The sequence below is a fragment of the Miscanthus floridulus genome, chromosome 8 (genome assembly GCF_019320115.1).
Source record: "Miscanthus floridulus cultivar M001 chromosome 8, ASM1932011v1, whole genome shotgun sequence".
NCBI lineage: Eukaryota > Viridiplantae > Streptophyta > Magnoliopsida > Poales > Poaceae > Miscanthus > Miscanthus floridulus.
The window spans coordinates 177,060,969-177,080,668 of NC_089587.1; the positions used below are offsets into that span (position 1 = coordinate 177,060,969).

The 19,700-nt window shown below is 54.1% G+C and overlaps 1 protein-coding gene across 1 annotated transcript; it reads left to right on the plus strand.

The window, feature by feature from the left end:
- Window positions 1-12,976: 12,976 nt before the first annotated feature.
- Window positions 12,977-15,093, plus strand: LOC136474105 (7-deoxyloganetin glucosyltransferase-like). Its single transcript, XM_066471713.1, has 2 exons — window positions 12,977-13,879; window positions 13,980-15,093. Exons 1-2 carry the CDS (start codon window positions 13,387-13,389, stop codon window positions 14,945-14,947), a joined length of 1,461 nt encoding a protein of 486 aa, XP_066327810.1. The 5' UTR covers window positions 12,977-13,386; the 3' UTR covers window positions 14,948-15,093.
- Window positions 15,094-19,700: the final 4,607 nt, after the last annotated feature.

Here is a 19,700-nt window from a genome sequence, read left to right on the forward strand (position 1 = left end):
GCACACTTCACCTTGCGGTGAATGTGTTTATTTAATCGACCCCTATGTTTTGACTGATTGTCAGGATTACTATCGTGCTCGGGAATTGTCCCGACCACTGCTCGGAGACCGCTCTCCTCGGCTACATGTGATTGGTAATCGCATACAGTTGAGAGGCATTTATTTGGACCTTGCTAGAAGGCTCATACCTCACCTTCCAGCAAGCTCGGGGACTACATCGGTACGATGCACCTGCCGGTGCATCTCGTATCGCCTATAAGACGATTGGGTTCTCAACTTAATTGGGAATTCTTTTTTAGACCCTGGCACCACGTGCCTACGTCACCTACTACCAGGCTCGGGGACTAAGTGGGCACACTTCACCTTGTGGTGAATGTGTTTGTTTTTCGACCCCTATGCCTCTGATGGTCAAAGACGCTACGCTTCAACACGCACTTACATTTCTTTTCAGAAATACAAGTGGGCACACTTCCCAGTACGGAAATCTTTTTCTTTTTTCTTAACAACACCATACATTCTTCGGACAACCTACTTCTTCGGTGACAACGGTGGTCAGAGATGTCAAGAACTCAAGCCTCACTGTTCGGAGAAGGTTAAAACGGCGTGTCGCAGCATAATACATGGTGCTTGGGGACTAGCTGTGGGGGTATTAACCCCTATACCCTTACGGCTAGGCTTGGGCCGGCCCAGATTAGAGGGTACGGTCCACCAAAAGACGACGCGCGGCCTGGCCAACCTGTTTGGAGTCCCGCGTAAGGAGTCAAGACGGATTTGGCGATCAAGCAAGATCCTGGTCGGTTAGAATAGGAATCCTTATCCGGCCACCTATGGCAATTGTAACTGGCTAGGATTAGTTTCCAGATCTGTAACCCTACCCCTCGGACTATATAAGGCGGGCAGGGGACCCCTCTAAAAAACATCTCTCATTAACATACAGCAATACAATCAGACGCAGGACGTAGGTATTACGCCTTCTTGGCGGCTGAACCTGGATAAAACCACGTGTGTCTTGCGTCACCATCTTGTTTGTGGCTTGCACATCTGTCTACCAACAATCTACTACCTTGGGCATACCCCTAGGTAGACCGCCGACCATATTTCATCGACATAGCCGTACTATTAAGAGGGGTGAAACTTGTATCGGAATGCGATTATCAAAGTGCCACTAGATGCTCTAATTCATTGCATATGCATTTAGGATCTAGTGGAGAGCTAATACCCTTGAAAATGTTTGTGAAAATATGCTAACACATGTGCACAAGGTGATACACTTGGTGGTTAGCACATTTGAGCAAGGGTGGAGAAGTTAGAAGTGAAAAGGAGTTGGTCACGAAGATGCTGGCGTCGGTCAACTGATCGGACGCTGGGTCTGAATACACCGGACGCTGACTGCCTGCGTCCAGTCGCGCTGACTTGGCGGTACAGTGGCTAGGGTTTACCACCGGATGCTGGGCTATGTCTGGTCGAGGTGGACCGGACGCATCCGGTCGAGGAAAACCGGTTTTAGACCCTTACTGTACTCGACCGGACGCTGGGGCTTCAGGGTCCGGTCAGTAATACCGGAGCGTCCGGTCAGCACCTAGCCGTTGTGATCTGACGATTCAGTTTTAACTCAGAGTGACATGTGGCGTCCATCAGTGGACCGGACGCTGAGTCCAGGGTCCGGTCAGTTGGACCGGTGCGTCCGGTCAGATCGCAGTGTGCCCAGTGAAGGGGTACAACGGCTCTATTTCGTGGGGGCTTCTATTTAAGCCCCATGGCCGGCTATGGCTCACATCTTTGGCCATTTTCATTGAGATAGCAACCTTGTGAGCTAAGCCAAAGCCCTCCCACTCATCTCCATCATTGATTCATCATCATAGTGAGATTGGGAGTGATCCAAGTGCATTGCTTGAGTGATTGCATCTAGAGGCACTTGGTGTTCGTGTTTCGCTGCGGATTTCGCTTGTTACTCTTGGTGGTTGCCGCCACCTAGATGGCTTGGAGCAGCAAGGATCGTTGAGCGGAGGTGGTGATTGTCTCCGGCTCTGATCGTGGTGATTGTGAGGGGTTCTTGACCTTTCCCCGGTGGAGCGCCAAAAGGTACTCTAGTGGATTGCTCGTGGCTTGTGTGATCCTCATCTTGTGTTGGTTGTGCGGCACCCTATTGAGGGTTTGGCGTGTGATGCCAATTAGCGCATGAACCTCCAAGTGAGTGAATCACCACAACGAGGACTAGCTTGCCGACAAGCAAGTGAACCTCGGTAAAAAATCATTGTGTTCATCCTTTGATTCCGAGGTGATTAGTCTTCATCGTTATCCACACTTGTGATTGATTGGTTCATACATCTACACGGCGGTATAACCTTCTTGCCTACTCTTTACATTACTGCAAACTAGTTGTCAAGCTCTTTAGTGTAACTAGTTGTGAGAGCTTGTTAGTTTGGTTAGTGTGGCTCTTTAGTTAGCATTTGAGAGCACACTAACTTAGTGTAGTGATATAGCTATTGTGTGGATATACTCCATTTAAACTAGAATTGTGGTAGGTGGCTTGCATTTTGGTAGGCTAGCGCAAAACTCGCTTCGCCTCATAATTGTCTAATCCTTTTGTTAAGTGTTGTTGTAGAAATTTTATTAGGCTATTCACCCCCCTCTAGCCATTAGGACCTTTCAGCGTCTGGCTCGGATGGTGTGCTAAGATGACACGAGGTTTATACTGGTTCGGGCAGAATGCCCCTACGTCCAGTTCGTTGCTGCTACTCGTGTTATTAGCACTAAAAAGTTCATAGTAGGGGTTACAAATGGGTGAGAGAGGGACATGTCCCAAGTCTCTGGTAAAAAGAACGAATGGGTACCGAGAGCTCGGTCACTGCTCGGCTATGTGTTCGAGGTTCGATGCTAATTCTTTTTTATCTAATCGATCATTGGTCCGATGCCCCTTAGTGGGGTGCCCTGCTTTCCCTTTTATAGGCCCAGGGAAAGCATGGGTTACAGCGGGAGAAAAGAGGAGAACGAGAGAGAGAGAAAGTCCTTTAGAGTCACTAGGCCTTTCTTGTCCTTTGTGTGGGTCCCGCTGACACGACAGGTGGTGATAGGGATAGCTCCACGCGCGGGCACCTGTCCACCGATGATGCCATGCCCTGTCATTGTCAGTAGATCATGACATCCCACTCCACCTCGGCGGATGACATGATGAACCATCATGCTGATCAATGGCCGTGTTCGTGTTCGTCACTGTGGGCGATGTGAGTTCCCTAGAATGACATGTCGTGGGGACGGGTCATGTTGAGACTTGACCGCTCCCTACATGATGCCAGAAGTTTGACCTTGGGTTGCACTTTCTGGCCCATAGTGGTTGGTGGCGGTGTGAGCTTCCGTTAAGAGTCGTGCCTAAGGGATCGAGCGAGGATGAGCCAGTCCTCAGACGTCGAGCGAGGTAGAGCCCGCCCTCCAGCCTCGGTGTCGGGTGAGGCGGAGCCCATCCCTAGAGGTCGGGCGAGGCAGAGCCCGTGGCCTCGGTGTCGGGCAGGGCAGAGCCCGTCCCTAGAGGTTGGGCAAGGCGGATCGCATGACCTAGGGGTTGGGTGAGGCGGTGCCTGCCCTTAGAGTTCTGGCAAGGCGGAGCCCATCCCCATAGGCCGGGCGAGGTGGATCACATGACCTTGGGGGTTGGGCGAGGCAGATTGTACGACCTTGGGGTTAGGCAAGGCGGAGCCCGTCCCAGAGGTCAGGTGAGGTAGATCGCATGACCTTGGGGTTGGGCAAGGCACAACCCACATCCCCAGAGGTCGAGCGAGGCAGAGCCTATGGCCTCGATGTTGGTTGGAGCTGTAGTCGCACCTTTGACTGCCTAGATGGATTAACGTACAACGACCATTAGCCCCTCCTCTTCGGGTACCCTAATATTGGTCCCCAACAGTAGCCCCCTAGCTTTCGGAGGAGTAGAATACTCCTTTGGAGGCTTTTCTAAATGGGAGGACTTCTAAGGGCTTTGGCCTTCTTTTGTAGCCCATGGCATAACCTGGGAACGGTGGTTCCCTTTCGTCGAGACCGGACCCTTCGTGGGTATGGCCATGAGATTTGGTGGGATGGAAAAAAAGGCCTTTCCTGATTGGGGCCCTGGTATCCCGTTCGTAAAGATCCGGCTAGGGCTAGCTAGCGACCGACTCTAGATTCTCAGCGGTCAATCCATATTGTTCTTGGGGGCATCCTGGAGAACGAAGATGCGCTGATAGGTAGTGGTTCACCCTTGCAGGAGTCAGGACCCTTTCTGTTCCATGGAGGGGAGGGTACATCTAGGGAGCCAGCGGAGGCGGGATGTACCGTCGGCATCCCTCAGGAGTCAACAGGGGTAGGTGGCTCCACTGCCCTGCCCCAAGAGTCAAGGGGAGTGAGCCCCTCTGCCCAGGAGCAGGGGCGGGCTCGAAGCTGCCTCGCCCCGATGAGGCGAAGTAGAGGTCATGGGGTTCGCCCCCCAAACGTATATGCCACCCGACGACGCTGAGGTAAGTTATCAGTTCCCCTACTTCCTCTATTTTGGGTGGATTTCATCTTGACTTATGTTTTTCATTTCTTGCAGCGTCGGGAGATAGCATAATCCTTTGGCATTGGCGCCAAAGAAGAGTGTTGTCCTCCAAGCGAGGCGGCAGCCGTCGGTTGGTGCCACGCCCATTTTGGGCAGGAGCAGTGCCAGTGCGACCGCATCTTTGGCCAGATAGGCGCTGCCCATGGTGGCGCCTATGCCCTCAGTGGGATGGGTGGACGTGCGTCCCAAGGGGCACCTTCAGAGGTCATCGAGCAGCCGGCAATGGCGGCGATGCCACTACGAATGACGGGGTAGATGGGGCTACCGACCGCACTTCTGGCGCTGACCGCGGTGGGCGCGACGCAGACGGTCATGACCCCGCCAACGCAGGTGGAGGTAGCGGCGGCGCCTGAGGTACCGGCGTGACCCACGCCATTGGCAGCCCAAGCGATGGAGTCTAGCATGAGACAGACGGAGGAGGATGAGGCCAAGTGGTCCCCACACATCGTGGTGCCGGGAGAGAGGTCTACGCCCATATCGCTGACCCCTTCTATCGCCGAAGGGGGTGTCCTGATAGGCACGTCGTGGCAAGAGGGCTCGGCGGTGCTTGGAGCCAGCGGGGAGTCATCTCTAGCCCTGATGTCGGCAAGTAGCAACTCACCTTCGTGGGGTGAGCCCCTGCTCCGGTGGACAAATCCGCAGGACCTGACATCGACGCTCTTCGCCCTCGATGACGTCGCCGAGAGCATGGAGCGAGAGAGCCTCGATGTGGGAGTCACGTCCATGCTCAAAGCTCTGGACCATGCCCAGGGTGCCTTGGCCAACGTTGTCGTTCCCACTGGCCGGGTATTTGCTTGATCCTACTTCTCGCCCTTTCCTTTCTCTGCATATTTTTGTATTTTGACCATCGTCTTCTTTTAGTCCCTCATCGCTCATAGCCAAGGGAAGTCATGGTTCCTTCATGAGTAGAATGAAACCTAGGACCGCCTCGTCGAAGAGGCACGGCTATGCAGGGAGGTGATGGCTCAGCTTGCTGCCGCCCAACAGAAGGTGGCTAAGCTGACTCTCCTTGCTGAGGAGGCGAGCAGTCTTTGGTCACGGGTGGCCGAGGCCTGTCGGCATGCTGACGAGATCGAGAGGGCGTTCGAGGCCCTGTCGGCGAGATCATGGTGGGATGACAAGGAAGCCATCAAGGTCAGGAAGGAGTGGGATGAGCTGCTCTAGAAGGACGCGGAGACCCTCTAGTGGATCCTCAAACTTCTGGCCAAGGTCGAGAAGGAAAGAGAGCTGAAGCTAGGGGCCGAGGAGAAGCTCGCGACCCTAGAGAAGAGGGTGAGTCTAGATGCCGTGACGGTCGCTCGGCTACGCAAGGAGCGGGACAAGCTACTCCAAACCGCGGAGAGGCTCCGCTCGGAGCATGGCACGGCTCACGAGGAGCACAACCAGGCCCTCCGAGAGCATCATCTGGCCTGCTAAGAGCGTGATGACACGCAATAGAAGGTTGGCTTCCTACAGGCTGAGCTTAGAAACACGACGGCCCAGAAGCTAGAGGCTGAGAGCGTCTTGGCTGGGCTAGCCGTGGACCTCACCGAGGCGAGGAGGAATCTTTAGGTAGAGAGTGACGAGCTCAGTATCCTAAGTGCCACCCTTGGAGTGGTCTACGATGACCTTTGAGGTGGTGCGGTCAGAGGGGACCAGCTCGCTCGTGGCCCATGCTGTCGAGATCACGGCTCGGGTGCGCCAGCTCAAAAGGAATGCCCTTCGTGCCAGGGTTAATCAATCCTTCATGATTGCTCATTCTCATTATGGGGACAACATCGACCTAGAGGCGATGAGCCACGACTTCGCGCCTGGCTGTGAAGCCCACGAGCTGGAGGAGATGGAGACGGCGGTGGCTCCCCTTTCGTAGGACCTGGCGGATAGAATAGAAGACATAGTTCTCCCCTAGAGGGGCTAGTTAGTCAGATAGGTTGGATGATAATTTTTGTCATAATTGAACAAATTGCTGACCCCTGTGTATCGTTTAAACAAACTCATCATTTTGTTTTGAACGAATTTATTTTTCCGCCCTTTTTATGTGTGAAAAAGAGGTCCATGCGTTCCGACCCTTCCATTTGTTAAGATCATAGAGCTTGAGGTGTAGGAGGGAAACTCTGATCACGCTGGTGAGCAAGAGTGCCATAGCCGCTGGGGCGTGGGTTTCTCATAGTTCGACCAGCCTTGCTCAGCCGTTCGTTTCCACAGACCTTGCTGCTAGGTTTAACGTGAGGAAGGGTCGGGCACGGTGACTATTTCAGAAAGGGTGTATTTATAACCTTATCAGCCCCCGAGTGAGATCCGACCACCCGCCGTTGCTGGGGTCGGGTGTCACTAAAGATCGAGGAGAGGATAGTGAAATAAGTAGGATAAAACGTCTCTAATTTTCGCACGTACCCCCTCCCTAGGTTCCGAGCCATCGTTCTATGACCGCATGTTTGGTCTCCTTATGAGTCCAACTTTCCTCGAGTCCCTGCGCGTAGCAAGGGACCGATCGAGGGTCGGCTCATCTTTGTGATCGTCGCTCCATTCGTGGTTTCCATAACCGAAGGGGTTGAGCTAACGTCACTTGCCTCGATGACTCGAGTGACGCACTCGGTGAGCTCGCTAACGGGCATGTTCGAGTGGAATCTGGGTTCGTCTTTCATGATGGGGTCGGCATAGCCCTCATGTGGCATTCCACTACTCCTTAACCTGCCTTCCAATAGATTCCCAAGCCATTTTGAAGGGCAACTCAGGTGGCCTGATGGCCCCCTCTCAATGGGGATTCTATGGGCTCGGCTTGAGGTTAGGATCGAACGAGAAGGTTAAGATGACCCTCTCCGCCTCTAAGCGGGTCAGGCAAAGGCTGCTGGGGCTCATCTATGTTTTCTCCCCTAGCTCTATTCGACGTGAGGCGGCCTCGGAACCTTCGTGGGCTGGCCTTCAAACCTCGGTCTCCTGATTTCGGGTCAGGCGGCTCGAGCCCCGAGCCCCGTGGGGTTTAGTAGGGGTCGGCCATGTTTCATGCATCACCTCATCCTTGGTTTTTGTAATCAGAGGGGCTAAGCTAACGACACTTGCCTCGATGGCTCGAGTGTCATGCTCGGTGAGCTTGCTAAGGGGCATGTTCGAGTGGGATCCGGGTCCGTCATCCACTGACAGGGTTGTTATAGCCCTCATGTGGCATTCCACTGCTCCTTAACCCGCCTCCCGGCAGATGCCCGTGTCACTCTAGAGAGCGACTCAGGTGGCCCGCTGGCCTTCCCTCGATGGAGATTCTGTGGGCTTGGCTCGAGGTGAGAATCAAATGAGAAAGGTCGAGATGTCCCTGTCCGCTTTTGAGCGGGGTTAGGCAAGGCCGCTAGGACTCATCTCGATTTTTCTCCCTTGGCTCTATTTGATGTGAGGCGGCCTCGAGCCTTTCATGGGCTAGCCTTCGAACCTCGGTCGGTCACCGCTCATGTCGAATGAGACGACTACTGCTTCGTGACACGACGCGAAGCGTTGTGATGCAATAATTGCATATGCAATGTTTGGATATATGAAATGAATGTATGAATGAATGTCTGAATGAATATATGAATGAATGTATGAATGCATATGCAATGCTCGGATGTATGAGATGAATGTATGAATGTATATGCAATGCTCGGATGTATGAGATGAATGTATGAATGAATGTATGAATGCATATGCAATGCTTGGATGTATGAGATGAATGTATGAATGAATGAATATATGAATGAATGTATGAATGCATATGCAATGCTTGGATGTATGAGATGAATGTATGAATGAATGTATGAATGCACGCATGAGAATGGATGAATGAATGCTCATGTACCTGAAAAGTAAAGTGGGGGTTGGTAAAGTTACCTTGATGGCTTGAGTGACGGGTTCGGGGAGCTCTTACCAGAATATGCCCGTGCAGGGTCCAGGTCCGTCATTCGTGATGGAGTTGGCGTAACCTGCATGGAGCATTTTGTTTTTCCCTATCCATCTCTCGACAATGGCCTGAGCCATTCGATTGATTTGGGCGACCTGCAGGCCTCTCCTCGGTGGAGATTCCACAGGTAGGCCCCTCCAAACCCTTTCAGGGAAGGAGGAGGCTAAAGCTCGAGGTGTGGGGATAAAAACTCTGATCACGCTGGTGAGTAGAAACGCCGTAGCCGCTGGGGCGTAGGTTTCTAGCGATTCGACCAGTTTTTCTTAGAGTTTGTATCCGCACACCTTGCTTCTAGTTTTTTTAACACGAGAAGGGGTTGGACATAAAGAATGTCTAGCGAATAGATATTCTTGCCAGCCCCTGAGCGAGGCCCAACCCTTGCCGTTGCTAGGGTTGGGGGCTCGATAGCAAAATAAATGTGCGTAAAGTAAGGGTGACCCGCAGGCACAGGAATTACCTTGATGGCACGAGTGATGGGTTCAGGGAGCGCTTATCAGATATGTTCGAGCGAAATTTGGGTCTATCATTCGTAACGGGGTTGGCATAACCTGCGTGGGGCATCCTGCTGCTCCCTACCCGTCCCTCGGTAGTAGCTAAGTCATTCGATCAACTTGTATCGCCCCGCTGGGACAAAACTTACCTGCGGAGATAGAGTATGAGAACATCCCGCGCAAGAATTTTGTTAGGCAGATAAGCTAGTGCAATGAACTTGTAATAAATGGACAAGCTCTTAGATTTTCTTATGGTCAAACAGTTTTTAGCCCTTCTCCCCCTTTTCGTATAAAAGGTTAGTGCATTCTGACCCTTTCCGTCGTTAAGGTCGTAAAGCTCGGGGTGCGGGTGAGCAAATTCTAATCACGCTGGTGAGCAAAGGTGCCGTAGTCACCGTGGCATAGGTCTCTCGTAGTCCGACCAGTTATACTCAGAGCTTGTTCCCACAACCCTAGCTCCTAGGTCTTAGCGTGAGAGAGGGTCGGGCATGAAGAATGTTCGCCAGGCGGATAGACTCTTAAATGCGTACCGACTCTTTCCGTAGCTAAGGCCAAAAAGCCCAGGGTGTGGAAAGAAAACTCTGATCATGCTGGTGAGCAAAGGCGTTGTAGCCGCTAAGGCATAGGTTTCTCGCAGTCCAACTAGTTTTACTCAGCGTTTGTTTCCGCAAACTTCGCTTTTGGGTCTTAATAGTGAGAAAGGGTCGGACGTAGAGACTATCTACTAGATGGACATGCTCTTATTAGCCCCCGAGTGAGGCCCGACCCCCCACCGTTGCTAGGGTCGGGAGTCACCTAAGGATCGGGGCATTGATAACGAAACTGATAAGGGAAAGTATGCGTATATTAAGGGTAGAAAGTGACGTAGTTGCTCGATGTTACAGGCATTGACAAAAACTTCACCGTCGATGGCCTTGTGCTTGTAGGCGCCTGGTCGGAGCACCCCCGCGACGACGTGCGGTCCCTCCTACGGTGGAGAGAACTTGTGGCGGTTCTTGTTGTTCTAGACGAAGCGAAGCGGCAGGTCCCCGATGTTGAAGGCCCGACCTCGCACTCGACGACTGTGGTACCGGCGCAACGCTTGCTGGTACTTGTCCGAGCAGAGAAGGGCGACGTTGTGCACTTCATCTAGCTGGTCTCCCTCATGTGCTCTTCCCCATTGAAGCCCCCAGACAAGAACCGCTTTAATAGGCCTCAGTCCTTGTATAGGCGCTTGATGGGGAAAGCATGGTTCGGGCATGGGCCTTCGAGCAGCCTCTCGAAGTGGTTCGTGGTGCCCTCGATGGGCTTTCGGCCTCCCTTATGGTCGGTTGTGGCCATGAGCGAGCCCTCGCGCCGCTATTTGTTGTTCTTCTTGTTGGGATGATTGGAGGCGCCTTCATCGGCGTCCTCGTCCTGCTTCGTCTTGCCCTTGAGGATGTGTCGGCCAAAGGCCTGAGATTCTGGCAAGTCAGGGCTTGGGCTTCGGTCCTCGCCGCTGTCGTAGCGTCCGCCATGACGTGCTTGGTAGCCGTGGCTAGCCCCCTCCCTCACGTCGCCATAGGTACGCCTACGGGCGTCGAGGGTGTCACGTGCATCGCGGTGGAGGCTGAGACGCTCATGTACCAGAATCGTGGCGTGCGGCCTATCGCCTTGCTGCGCCTGGTGGACCGACACATCCTCGTCGGATTGTTCTGAGGGCACGTCACACCTGCGGGCGTTGAGGGTGTCACGTGCGTCACGGTGGGGGCCTAGACGCTGATGCACCGGAACCACAGTGCGCATCCTGCACGGGAGCGCTGTCGGGACGCTTCGAACGAGGTATTCCAGAGAGAGCGGCTTTCCTCCGGTGAGCCACGTCATGACATTGGCGAATGAAAAGGTGAGGTGGCGCAGGTCCTCCCGGGATGGTTGGGGTCCCAGGAAGGCGCTGGGATGGCGCTCTAGCCTCTCGTAGTCGAAGCCGAGGGGTTGGTCGCTCCCGGGGGCTCGGGCCTCCGGTGCGTGCAGCTGCAGCTCCTCCAGCGCCTCGGCGATCGTGCCGAGGTCGACGGAGTGGAGAGGTTGGACGGCGGCAGGAGCCTATGCCAACTCTCCTTCTGTCGTGACGATGAAGTCCAAGTCCCCGAAGCGCACGCACGCGCCCAGGATGCAGCTGACGTTGCGATTAGCCATCGGAGGATTGGGTGGATGTTGAGACGCGCAAAAGGCCCCTACCTGGTGCGCCAACTGTCAGAATTTCGAGTAAACACCAACAAGTAAATTTCTAATATTACGCGTCTGGCTCGGATGGTGTGCTAAGAGGACACGAGGTTTATACTGGTTCGGGCAGAATGTCTCTACGTCCAGTTCGTTGCTGTTGCTCGTGTTATTAGCACTAAAAAGTTCATAGTAGGGGTTACAAACGTGCGAGAGAGGGATAGGCCCCAAGTCTCTAGTGGAAAGAACGAATGGGTACCGAGAGCTTGGTCGCTGCTCGGCTATGTGTTCGAGGTTCGATGCTAATGGTTTTTTATCTGATCGATCATTGGTCTGATGACCCTTAGTGGGATGCCCTGCTTTTCATTTTATAGGCCCAGGGAAAGCACGGGTTACAACGGGAGAAAAGAGGAGAACGAGAGAGAGAAAGTCCTTCAGGGTCGCCGGGCCTTTCTTGTCCTTTGCGCGGGTCCTGCTGACTCGGCAGGTGGTGACAGGGACAGCTCCACGACGCCTGTCCATCGATGATGCCATGCCCTGTCATTGTCAGCGGGTCGTGACGTCCCACTCCGCCCCGCCGGGCGGCGCGGCGAACCAGCGTGCTGATCAGTGGCCGTACATGGAGTAGGCAGCATAGTGACCACGCGTTTATCACTGTGGGCGATGTGAGTTCCCTAGAATGACATGTCGTGGGGATGGGTCGTGTTGAGACATGACCGCTCCCTACACGATGCTAGAAGTTTGACCTTGGGTTGCACTTTCTTGCCCGTAGTGGTTGGCGACGGTGTGAGCTTCCGTTAAGAGTCATGCCCGAGGGATCGGGCGAGGTGGAGCCAGTCCTCAGACGTCGGGCGAGGCGAAGCTCGCCCTCCGGCCTCAGTGTCGGCGAGAAGGAGCCCATCCCCAGAGGTCGGGCGAGGTGGATCGCACGACCTTGGGGTTGGGCGAGGCAGAGCCCGCCCTTAGAGGTCGGGCGAGGCGGAGCCCGCAGCCTTGGTGTTGGGCGAGGCAGAGCCCGTCCCCAGAGGTCGGGCAAGGCGGATCGCATGACCTGGGGGTTGGGTGAGGTGGAGCCCGCCCTTAGAGGTCGGACGAGGCGGAGCCCGCGACCTCGATGTCGGGCGAGGCGGAGCCCGTACCCAGAGGCCGGGCGAGGCGGATCGCACGACCTTGGGGTTGGGCGAGGCGGAGCCCGCGGCCTCGGTGTCGGGCGAGGCGGAGCCCGTCCCCAGAGGTCGGCCGAGGCGGATCGCACGACCTTGGGGTTGGGCGAGGCGGAGCCCGCGGCCACGGTGTCGGGCGAGGCGGAGCCCGTCCCCAGAGGTCGGGCGAGGCGGATCGCACGACCTTGGGGTCGGCCTAGGCGGAGCCTGCGGCCTCGATGTCGGTTGGAGCTGTAGTCGCACCTTTGACTGCCCGGATGAATTAACGTACAACGACCATTAGCCCCTCCTCTTCGGGTATCCTAGTATTGGTCCCCGACACGTGATTTGCCACATCCACGGTCAGTTGGATCGAGACCCGTTAGGGTCGCTGTTGACATCTTAGACATGTTTATAGACCAAAAGTATACCTTTTCGAAGTTGAGACACTAAGATGACACAACCAACTAAGTTTAAGGATCGTGGCTGAATTTTACCCATCTTGCATGTGTTCATGCTAGTAGGATGTGCACACCATGTTGTCTATATTGTATAAAAAATGATGTCCCGGTGCCAATGTGGACATATTGTAGTAGTGGTGGTTTCATTCAAAAGTACCTGATCCAGATAGAAATGAAAAACTTTGAGCTATTATATCCAGCCAACACAAACATATTCTTGTTGTCCTTACAACTCTCTCCCCTCCACCTTTTCTCCTTTCTCTTACAATTTCTGTGATCCTCACCTTCTCTTTCCTGAGACTGTTGTAGCTTTTGCAGGTACCACGGTCACATACATGACGGCGACATTTTCAACCAAGCTTTGTTAACAAGCCAAGCCATACACCAAAGCCAGTGCGTTTGGGTTGCTCTCACTGACGTCTTGACGTCGATATCTGGCTGGCCCAAAGACGAGAAACAGAGAGGCTGGCCTGGCGACAAATGAGAGCATCTGTGGAAAATGGGATCTCGGCGGCGTAAGCGCTCCCGTCTGCACGTGCCTGGCTTATTCGGCGTCGTGGCGGACCAGATCTGGTCCACTGCAGAGATAAGACCCGATCGAGTGTAAGCTCCTTGGTCATCAAGCGTGCTCTTATCTTTTGCTTCAATGGCGAGGCCACACGTTGTGATTGTACCGTACCCAGGCGCCGGCAACATCAACCCAGCGTTGCAGATCGCCAAGCTGCTGCACCGCCACGGCGTCTACGTCACCTTCGTCAACACCGAGCACAACCACCGGCGCGTGCAGGCCACCGAGGGCGCCGGAGCCGTGCGCGGCGGGGAGGGCTTCCGCTTCGAGGCCATCCCGGACGGCCTATCCGAGGCCGAACGGGGCCAGCAGGACTACTTGCGCAGCCTGGCCGTGTCCACGAGCACGCGCTGCGCGGCGCCGTTCAGGGACCTCATCGCGCGGCTCAACGGCACGCCGGGCATGCCGCCGGTCACCTGCGTGCTGCCCACGATGCTGATGAGCTTCGCGCTGGGCGTGGCGCGGGAGCTCGGGATCCCGACCATGTCGTTCTGGACGGCCAGCGCGGCCTCCCTGATGACGCACATGAGGCTCCGCGAGCTCCAGGAAAGAGGGTACGTGCCACTCAAGGGTAAGCACAGCAGAGCACCGCGCCCAAATCTTGCACACACTTGCACTTGCTCAGTTTCTCGCAAAGACACCAACGTTGACTGCCTGCGGCCGACCGGCAGATGAGAGTTTCTTGACGAACGGCTACCTCGACACGACGGTCATCGACTGGATCCCCGGCATGCCGCCGACCCGCCTCGGCGACTTCTCCAGCTTCCTCCGCACCACCGACCCGGACGACTTCGGTCTCCGCTTCAACGAGTCGGAGGCTAACAGCTGCGCCAAGGCCGGCGCCCTCATCCTCAACACCTTCGACGGCCTCGAGGCCGACGTCCTCGCCGCGCTACGCGCCGAGTATCCGCGCATGTACACCATCGGGCCCCTGGGCTTGCTTCTCCGCCAGCAGAACGACCAAAACAGCGCCGCCGCCGACACCGAGTCGACGACCGGCCTGAGTCTGTGGAAGCAGGACGCCGAGTGCCTCACCTGGCTGGACACTCAGGAACGGGGGTCCGTCGTGTACGTCAACTTCGGCAGCCACACGGTGGTGACGCCGGAGCAGCTGAGCGAGTTCGCGTGGGGTCTCGTGGCGAGCGGCCACCAGTTCCTATGGTCCATGAGGGACAACTTCGTCCGCGGCGGCAGCGGCGGCGGCCTGGACGCGATGCCCCCGGCCTTCAAGGCCGAGACGGCGGGGCGGTGCCACGTGACGGCGTGGTGTCCCCAGGAGCAGGTGCTGCGGCACCCGGCCGTCGGCTGCTTCCTGACCCACAGCGGGTGGAACTCGACGTGCGAGAGCGTGGCCGCCGGCGTGCCCATGGTGTGCTGGCCGGGCTTCTCGGACCAGTACACCAACTGCAAGTACGCCTGCGAGGTGTGGGGTGTCGGCGTCCGGCTGGACGCGGAGGTGGAGAGGGAGCAGGTCGCCATGCACGTCAGGAAGGCGATGGCAAGTGAGGAGATGCGGAAGAGCGCGGCCAAGTGGAAGGACGAGGCGGAGGCTGCAGCCGGCCCCGGCGGTTCGTCACGCGAGAACCTGCTGAGCATGGTGAGAGCGCTCAGCCGCCCACCCAACTCATCAGATGCTTAAGGAGTTAAGGGCTCAAAGATCAGTAGTTACACTTGAACGGAACCATGAAGCAATAGTGTGTGTTTTTTTATAGGAACCATGAAGCAATAGTTGATGATCGATGCCAAGTAAAATTTTAGTCGCCTAATAAAAGTTGGCATATTTCAGTTGATTGATTTTCGACATTGTTAGAGTTGGTCGTGATCGAGAACCGTTCTAGCTGGACACCGCAGTTGGTCAGAGCGCATGCTGCACCTCCCAACTTGTAGTTTAAGTTCAAATTCAAAGAGAAAAGGGAAGCATAAATGATTTTTATTAATGTCATGACATTTTTCACTGGTCGAGTAAGCGCAACTACAAATTAAAGTGTTGACCCATGTCTATGGACCGTCAATAGAGATTAATTTTCAATGACATTAATCGTAAGATTACTGCAATACAAGTATTCATATTTATACAGGCTGTTAATTTAACCAGTGCCACTAAAAGTGTTACTTTCACGTGTACATGTTAAAGTAAACTACCAGTGAAAAGTTTCCGAAAAATCAAACGTCCTGCATGACTAAAAAGAGGGTGTGACACGGTCTCCAACAGCACATGCAAAGCGAGACGCAAAGACAAAATAGGTCGTGCATAGTGCTTTAGCCGGAAAAAAAAACAACGCTCTAACAAAAGACATAAACAGAGCACACATTTTAAGTACGAGGTGAAACAGGACGCTTATTTGCGTCGTCTCTCTCCAAGACACAAATCTCCGGCGTCCGTAGTGGTGGGCTCGTAGGAGGCGTCGGGGTGGAGCAGCCGGCGCTGCAAGGCGGGACCACGGCGGGGCGTGGCCAGTTCGGCGAGGCGAGCTCACCGTGGGAGCATGTTCGGAGCCGCCGGCCTTGGCTGCCTCGCCGGATTCGGGACCGCTACCCCGCCGCCGGTGATGAACAGCGCCGCGTGGGGGCGGAGGTGCTCACCGGCAATCGCCCAGCGCTCGCTGGATCTCGCAGAGAGGGAACGCTGGAGGGAGGGAGGGAGGCCGCGCAGGGGAGGGAGCTCGCCGGCTGGGATCCGAGTCGTGCTCGCCGCGTTTCTTCAGGGGAGGGATGGAGGGAGGGCCGCGCCGGGGAAGGCCCGCGAGCAGCCGCGGGACGGGGTCGCCGGGGCTCTCGTGCGGTCGACCGAGGCAGCAGAGGCGCCCAGAGCGTCAGCGCAGGGGCTTGGCACGTCGGGGTCGCAGACTCGGTGGCGCGGTGCAGACGGTGGTCGAGCCAAGGACGTCGATGAGCTCGCAGTCGGCAGGTGGAGCCGTAGGGCTCCGAGTCGTCGTCGGTGGAGAAGCGAGATCTACTCGGCGCTCTGAGGCTCGGCTGCTCGGGGGCTCTCCTTTTTGGGGTCTGTCGTTGGAAACCGAAAGGTTTGGGTGTGTGATCCTTTTTTTTCTGCGAGACCCAAACGAACGAATGCATTTCGTATTTTGGTGAGTGTTGTTGGAGACGGTCTTAGACTATCTCCAACAAGGAACCCATATGGGTACCAAAACCTAACATGGGTAGCAAGAGACCTAAAATCAGCATCCAATAGGGTACCTATACGGAAGACCTTTTTTGGATTGCCTGAGGCACAACCCAAATATGTGCATCATCTCTTCTAGAAACCCATTTGTAGAAATGATTCTCTTTTGGGTCTTGTTATTGGAGAAGATGCCAAATAGGTATTGAACCTTTTACCTGTAGCGCTACCCAAAGGACGAATGAGTCTTTTATTTTAGGTGTTGTCGTTGGAGATAGCCTTAGGATATCTTTGATGGGGCTTGTACGGGCTTCGCCGAATCCATTGAAGCCCCCAAACTTAAGCCCTGTTTGTTTCAGCTTTTCTGAGTCTCGCTTATAATCTGAGCAGGCTTACTTAATAAGCATCAATCTGGAGAATCTGCTGTTTGAATAAGCCGAGCGTTTGGCTGTCCTGATTATTTCTGGTAGATTATCTGTCCTAGATGTAAATTGACCTATGTACCCCTGAGGCTGATGATACTTCTTTAGGTTCGTCACAATAATCTAAAGGTAATGGTGGGAATATTTTTAAAGTTTGAGATAGCAATATGGTTCCATTAAGATGCAATGTACAATAATAGTCCAAAATAACATCAATAATTTGGGTACAAATATCACTACAAAATACTCTCCTTTGCCTCGCTGTCGGGGCGCCGCGCTTCTCGCGGGCGACGAGCATTGCCGCCGTCGCACTGCCTCTCCACGTCAAAGCCGTCGCCTGGAGCCAAGCGCCCGACGTCGCCGTGCTCTGCTCATTCCCCTTCCACCTCCGGTCAGCCTCTGCCCATTTCTCTCCCTCTGCCTCGCTATCTCCCTTCTGCCGTGCTATGCTCCTCCCTCTACTCTGCCCTGCCTTGCCGCGCAGCCGGGCCTCGCTGCCGCCGGCGAGTTCCCCTCCGTCGCGCTGCGTCCCTTCCTTTCCCCTCTCAACCTTGCTCCACTTCTCTCTATTCCGCGCTGGGGCCCACTTCGTCGGTGCCCTGGATGGCCGCCGGAGCCTGGTGCCCTGCGCCCTCTCCTTCCCATCCGCCCTACGCTGCCTGCCGTTGAGGGGAGGGGAGCGGGGAGGGACCACTGGCTGCTGGTCCGGAGGGAGCCCTGCGCAGGCTGTCGGTCCGGACGGAGGGGACGAGGGAGGCGACAGCGGAGAGGAGAGCCGGCGCCGGATCTGGCCGGAGGGATTGAAGGAGGGAGGCGGGGTGGGAAGAGCCAAGCGGCGGCGGGGAGGGAAGCTGGCGTCGTGAGCGCACACGGGTCGGGAGGGAGGGGCAGGGAGAGAAAAAGCGCTCGCGATTTTCAAATCGCAGCCCTTCGTGCGCTTTAAAATCGCCGTTGCGGGAAGGAAAGCGAACCCGGACGCCGCGTTTGCGATGGATGCCGTCGCGAGTCGTTTGGTGGGCGTATCTGGCTTCCCCCATCGCGAACGCGCGTATGAGGGCAAACAAACTGGGCCTTAGCTTCTCCGGCTTCTTCTATTAGCTAGTTCTTCTCCGGCTTCTTCTATTTGCTAGTTCATTTTGGGATGGAGAGAGAAGAGCTCAAAGGTACAGTGTTAAATAGTGACGCTACATTAACTTTGCCAAAGTGAGGGTAAAGTCGTTGATGCTCAGCTCAGCCAAAGGAGGTCTTATGCTGGCTTCGGTTTCGACACTGTGCTAGTACTATAGCATAGGCCGATGAAGCCCCCTAAATTTTGGCTTGTCGGCTTCTCAATCATTGTAGTGTATTTTGAACCGGAAAGAGAAACAAACTTTTGCTACAATAACATACAGGGATGCTATAGTGCTCCCGCCTGAAAAACTAACTTGCCACACTGGCCTTGTTGAGTTCCTATCATTAAAGTTTAGTCTATATTCTATTGGATGTTTGGACGTACTAAATATAGACTAAAAAACTAACTAATTATACAGATCGTGACTAATTTGCGAGACGTATTTTTAAGCTTAATTAGTCCATGATTCAACAATGTGGTGCTACAGTAAAGCTACAGTACATGCTCTGATGACGGATTGCTTAGGCTTAATAAATTCGTCTCGCGGAGTACCGAAGACTTATGTAATTTATTTTATTATTATTATCCGAACACTCCTATGTGACATCTAGATGTGACACCCGATGTGACATCCCTAACCTTTAGCTCCTGGATTTAAGGAGTTGTTTGGATCCAGCTACTAAAATTTAGGAGGTGTGTCGGAAGGATAATGCATAGGGTGTTCGGATACTAATAAAAAAATAAATTACATAATCCGTCGGTACTCTACGAGATGATTTTTAAGCCTAATTAATTCATCATTAGCACATATTACTGTAGCAAACATTGTCAAATCATGGACTAATTAGGCTCAAAAGATTCATCTCGCAAATTAGTCGCAAACTATGTAATTAGTTTCGTAATTAGTCTATATTTAATACTCCATGCATGCGTCCAAATATCCGATGTGACAGCGACTAAAATTTAGGAGGGGCAACCAAACACCCCCTTAAACAAGGTCTAAAGATTAGTCGTGCCACGGTCTTGTTGGCAACTATTTGGTTCACTGTCGCAACTATAGCGTATCACACTTTCTTAGCACCATGTTTCACATGTCAGACTCATTTTCGTATCAAACTTTGTCACAATTGTCGCTTCGATTTTGCTGTCATTTTTTCTATAACAGCCACAATTTATCAGGTTAGACGAGGCAAACTAAGACACCGATTAAACAGGCTCTAAAGCCGGAGGAGCCGTTGCCAAAGAGAACTTAAACAAGATGACTTTTCCTAAGCGCAGACTCGCGTATGTGCACCCCTGCTGCGTGTCTTCCGTTCTCCTCTTTCCTTGCCTCTATCTCTCACACTCTATACACAGTACAATCCGTTTCTCTCTCCTCAACCGTTATCTCCTCTCTCTCTCTCTCCATACATAGGTGGCACGAGCCAGGGGACTGGCACGGCGGCGTAGGACCGAGCATGGGCCACTTCAACGCAGGCCACGTGACCACAGCACATTCGGGCCATGACAGCGTGGGCTCCGCTGACGCGGCCACGGGCCCACGGCGCGGGTTGCGTCCAAAGGTGTTTGTATTTGTGTTCTTTGACATCCCACTTCTCTTGTTTTTGTCCGTCTTTGGCTCGGTTGTTTTTAAAAAAAAAAACTGGGTAGACTTTCATTACTCATGTGCTAATAAATCATTTGCGACAATTACAGCGACGCATTCAGGAATTAAGCTTGAAAATAGCTCATCCCCTTCAGC

Coding starts and splice junctions, on each gene's coding strand:
- LOC136474105 (XM_066471713.1), top strand. CDS start 13,387: ATGGCGAGGCCACACGTTGTGATTGTACCGTACCCAGGCGCCGGCAAC. Junction 13,880..13,979: donor AGGGTACGTGCCACTCAAGG/GTAAGCACAGCA, acceptor GCCGACCGGCAG/ATGAGAGTTTCTTGACGAAC.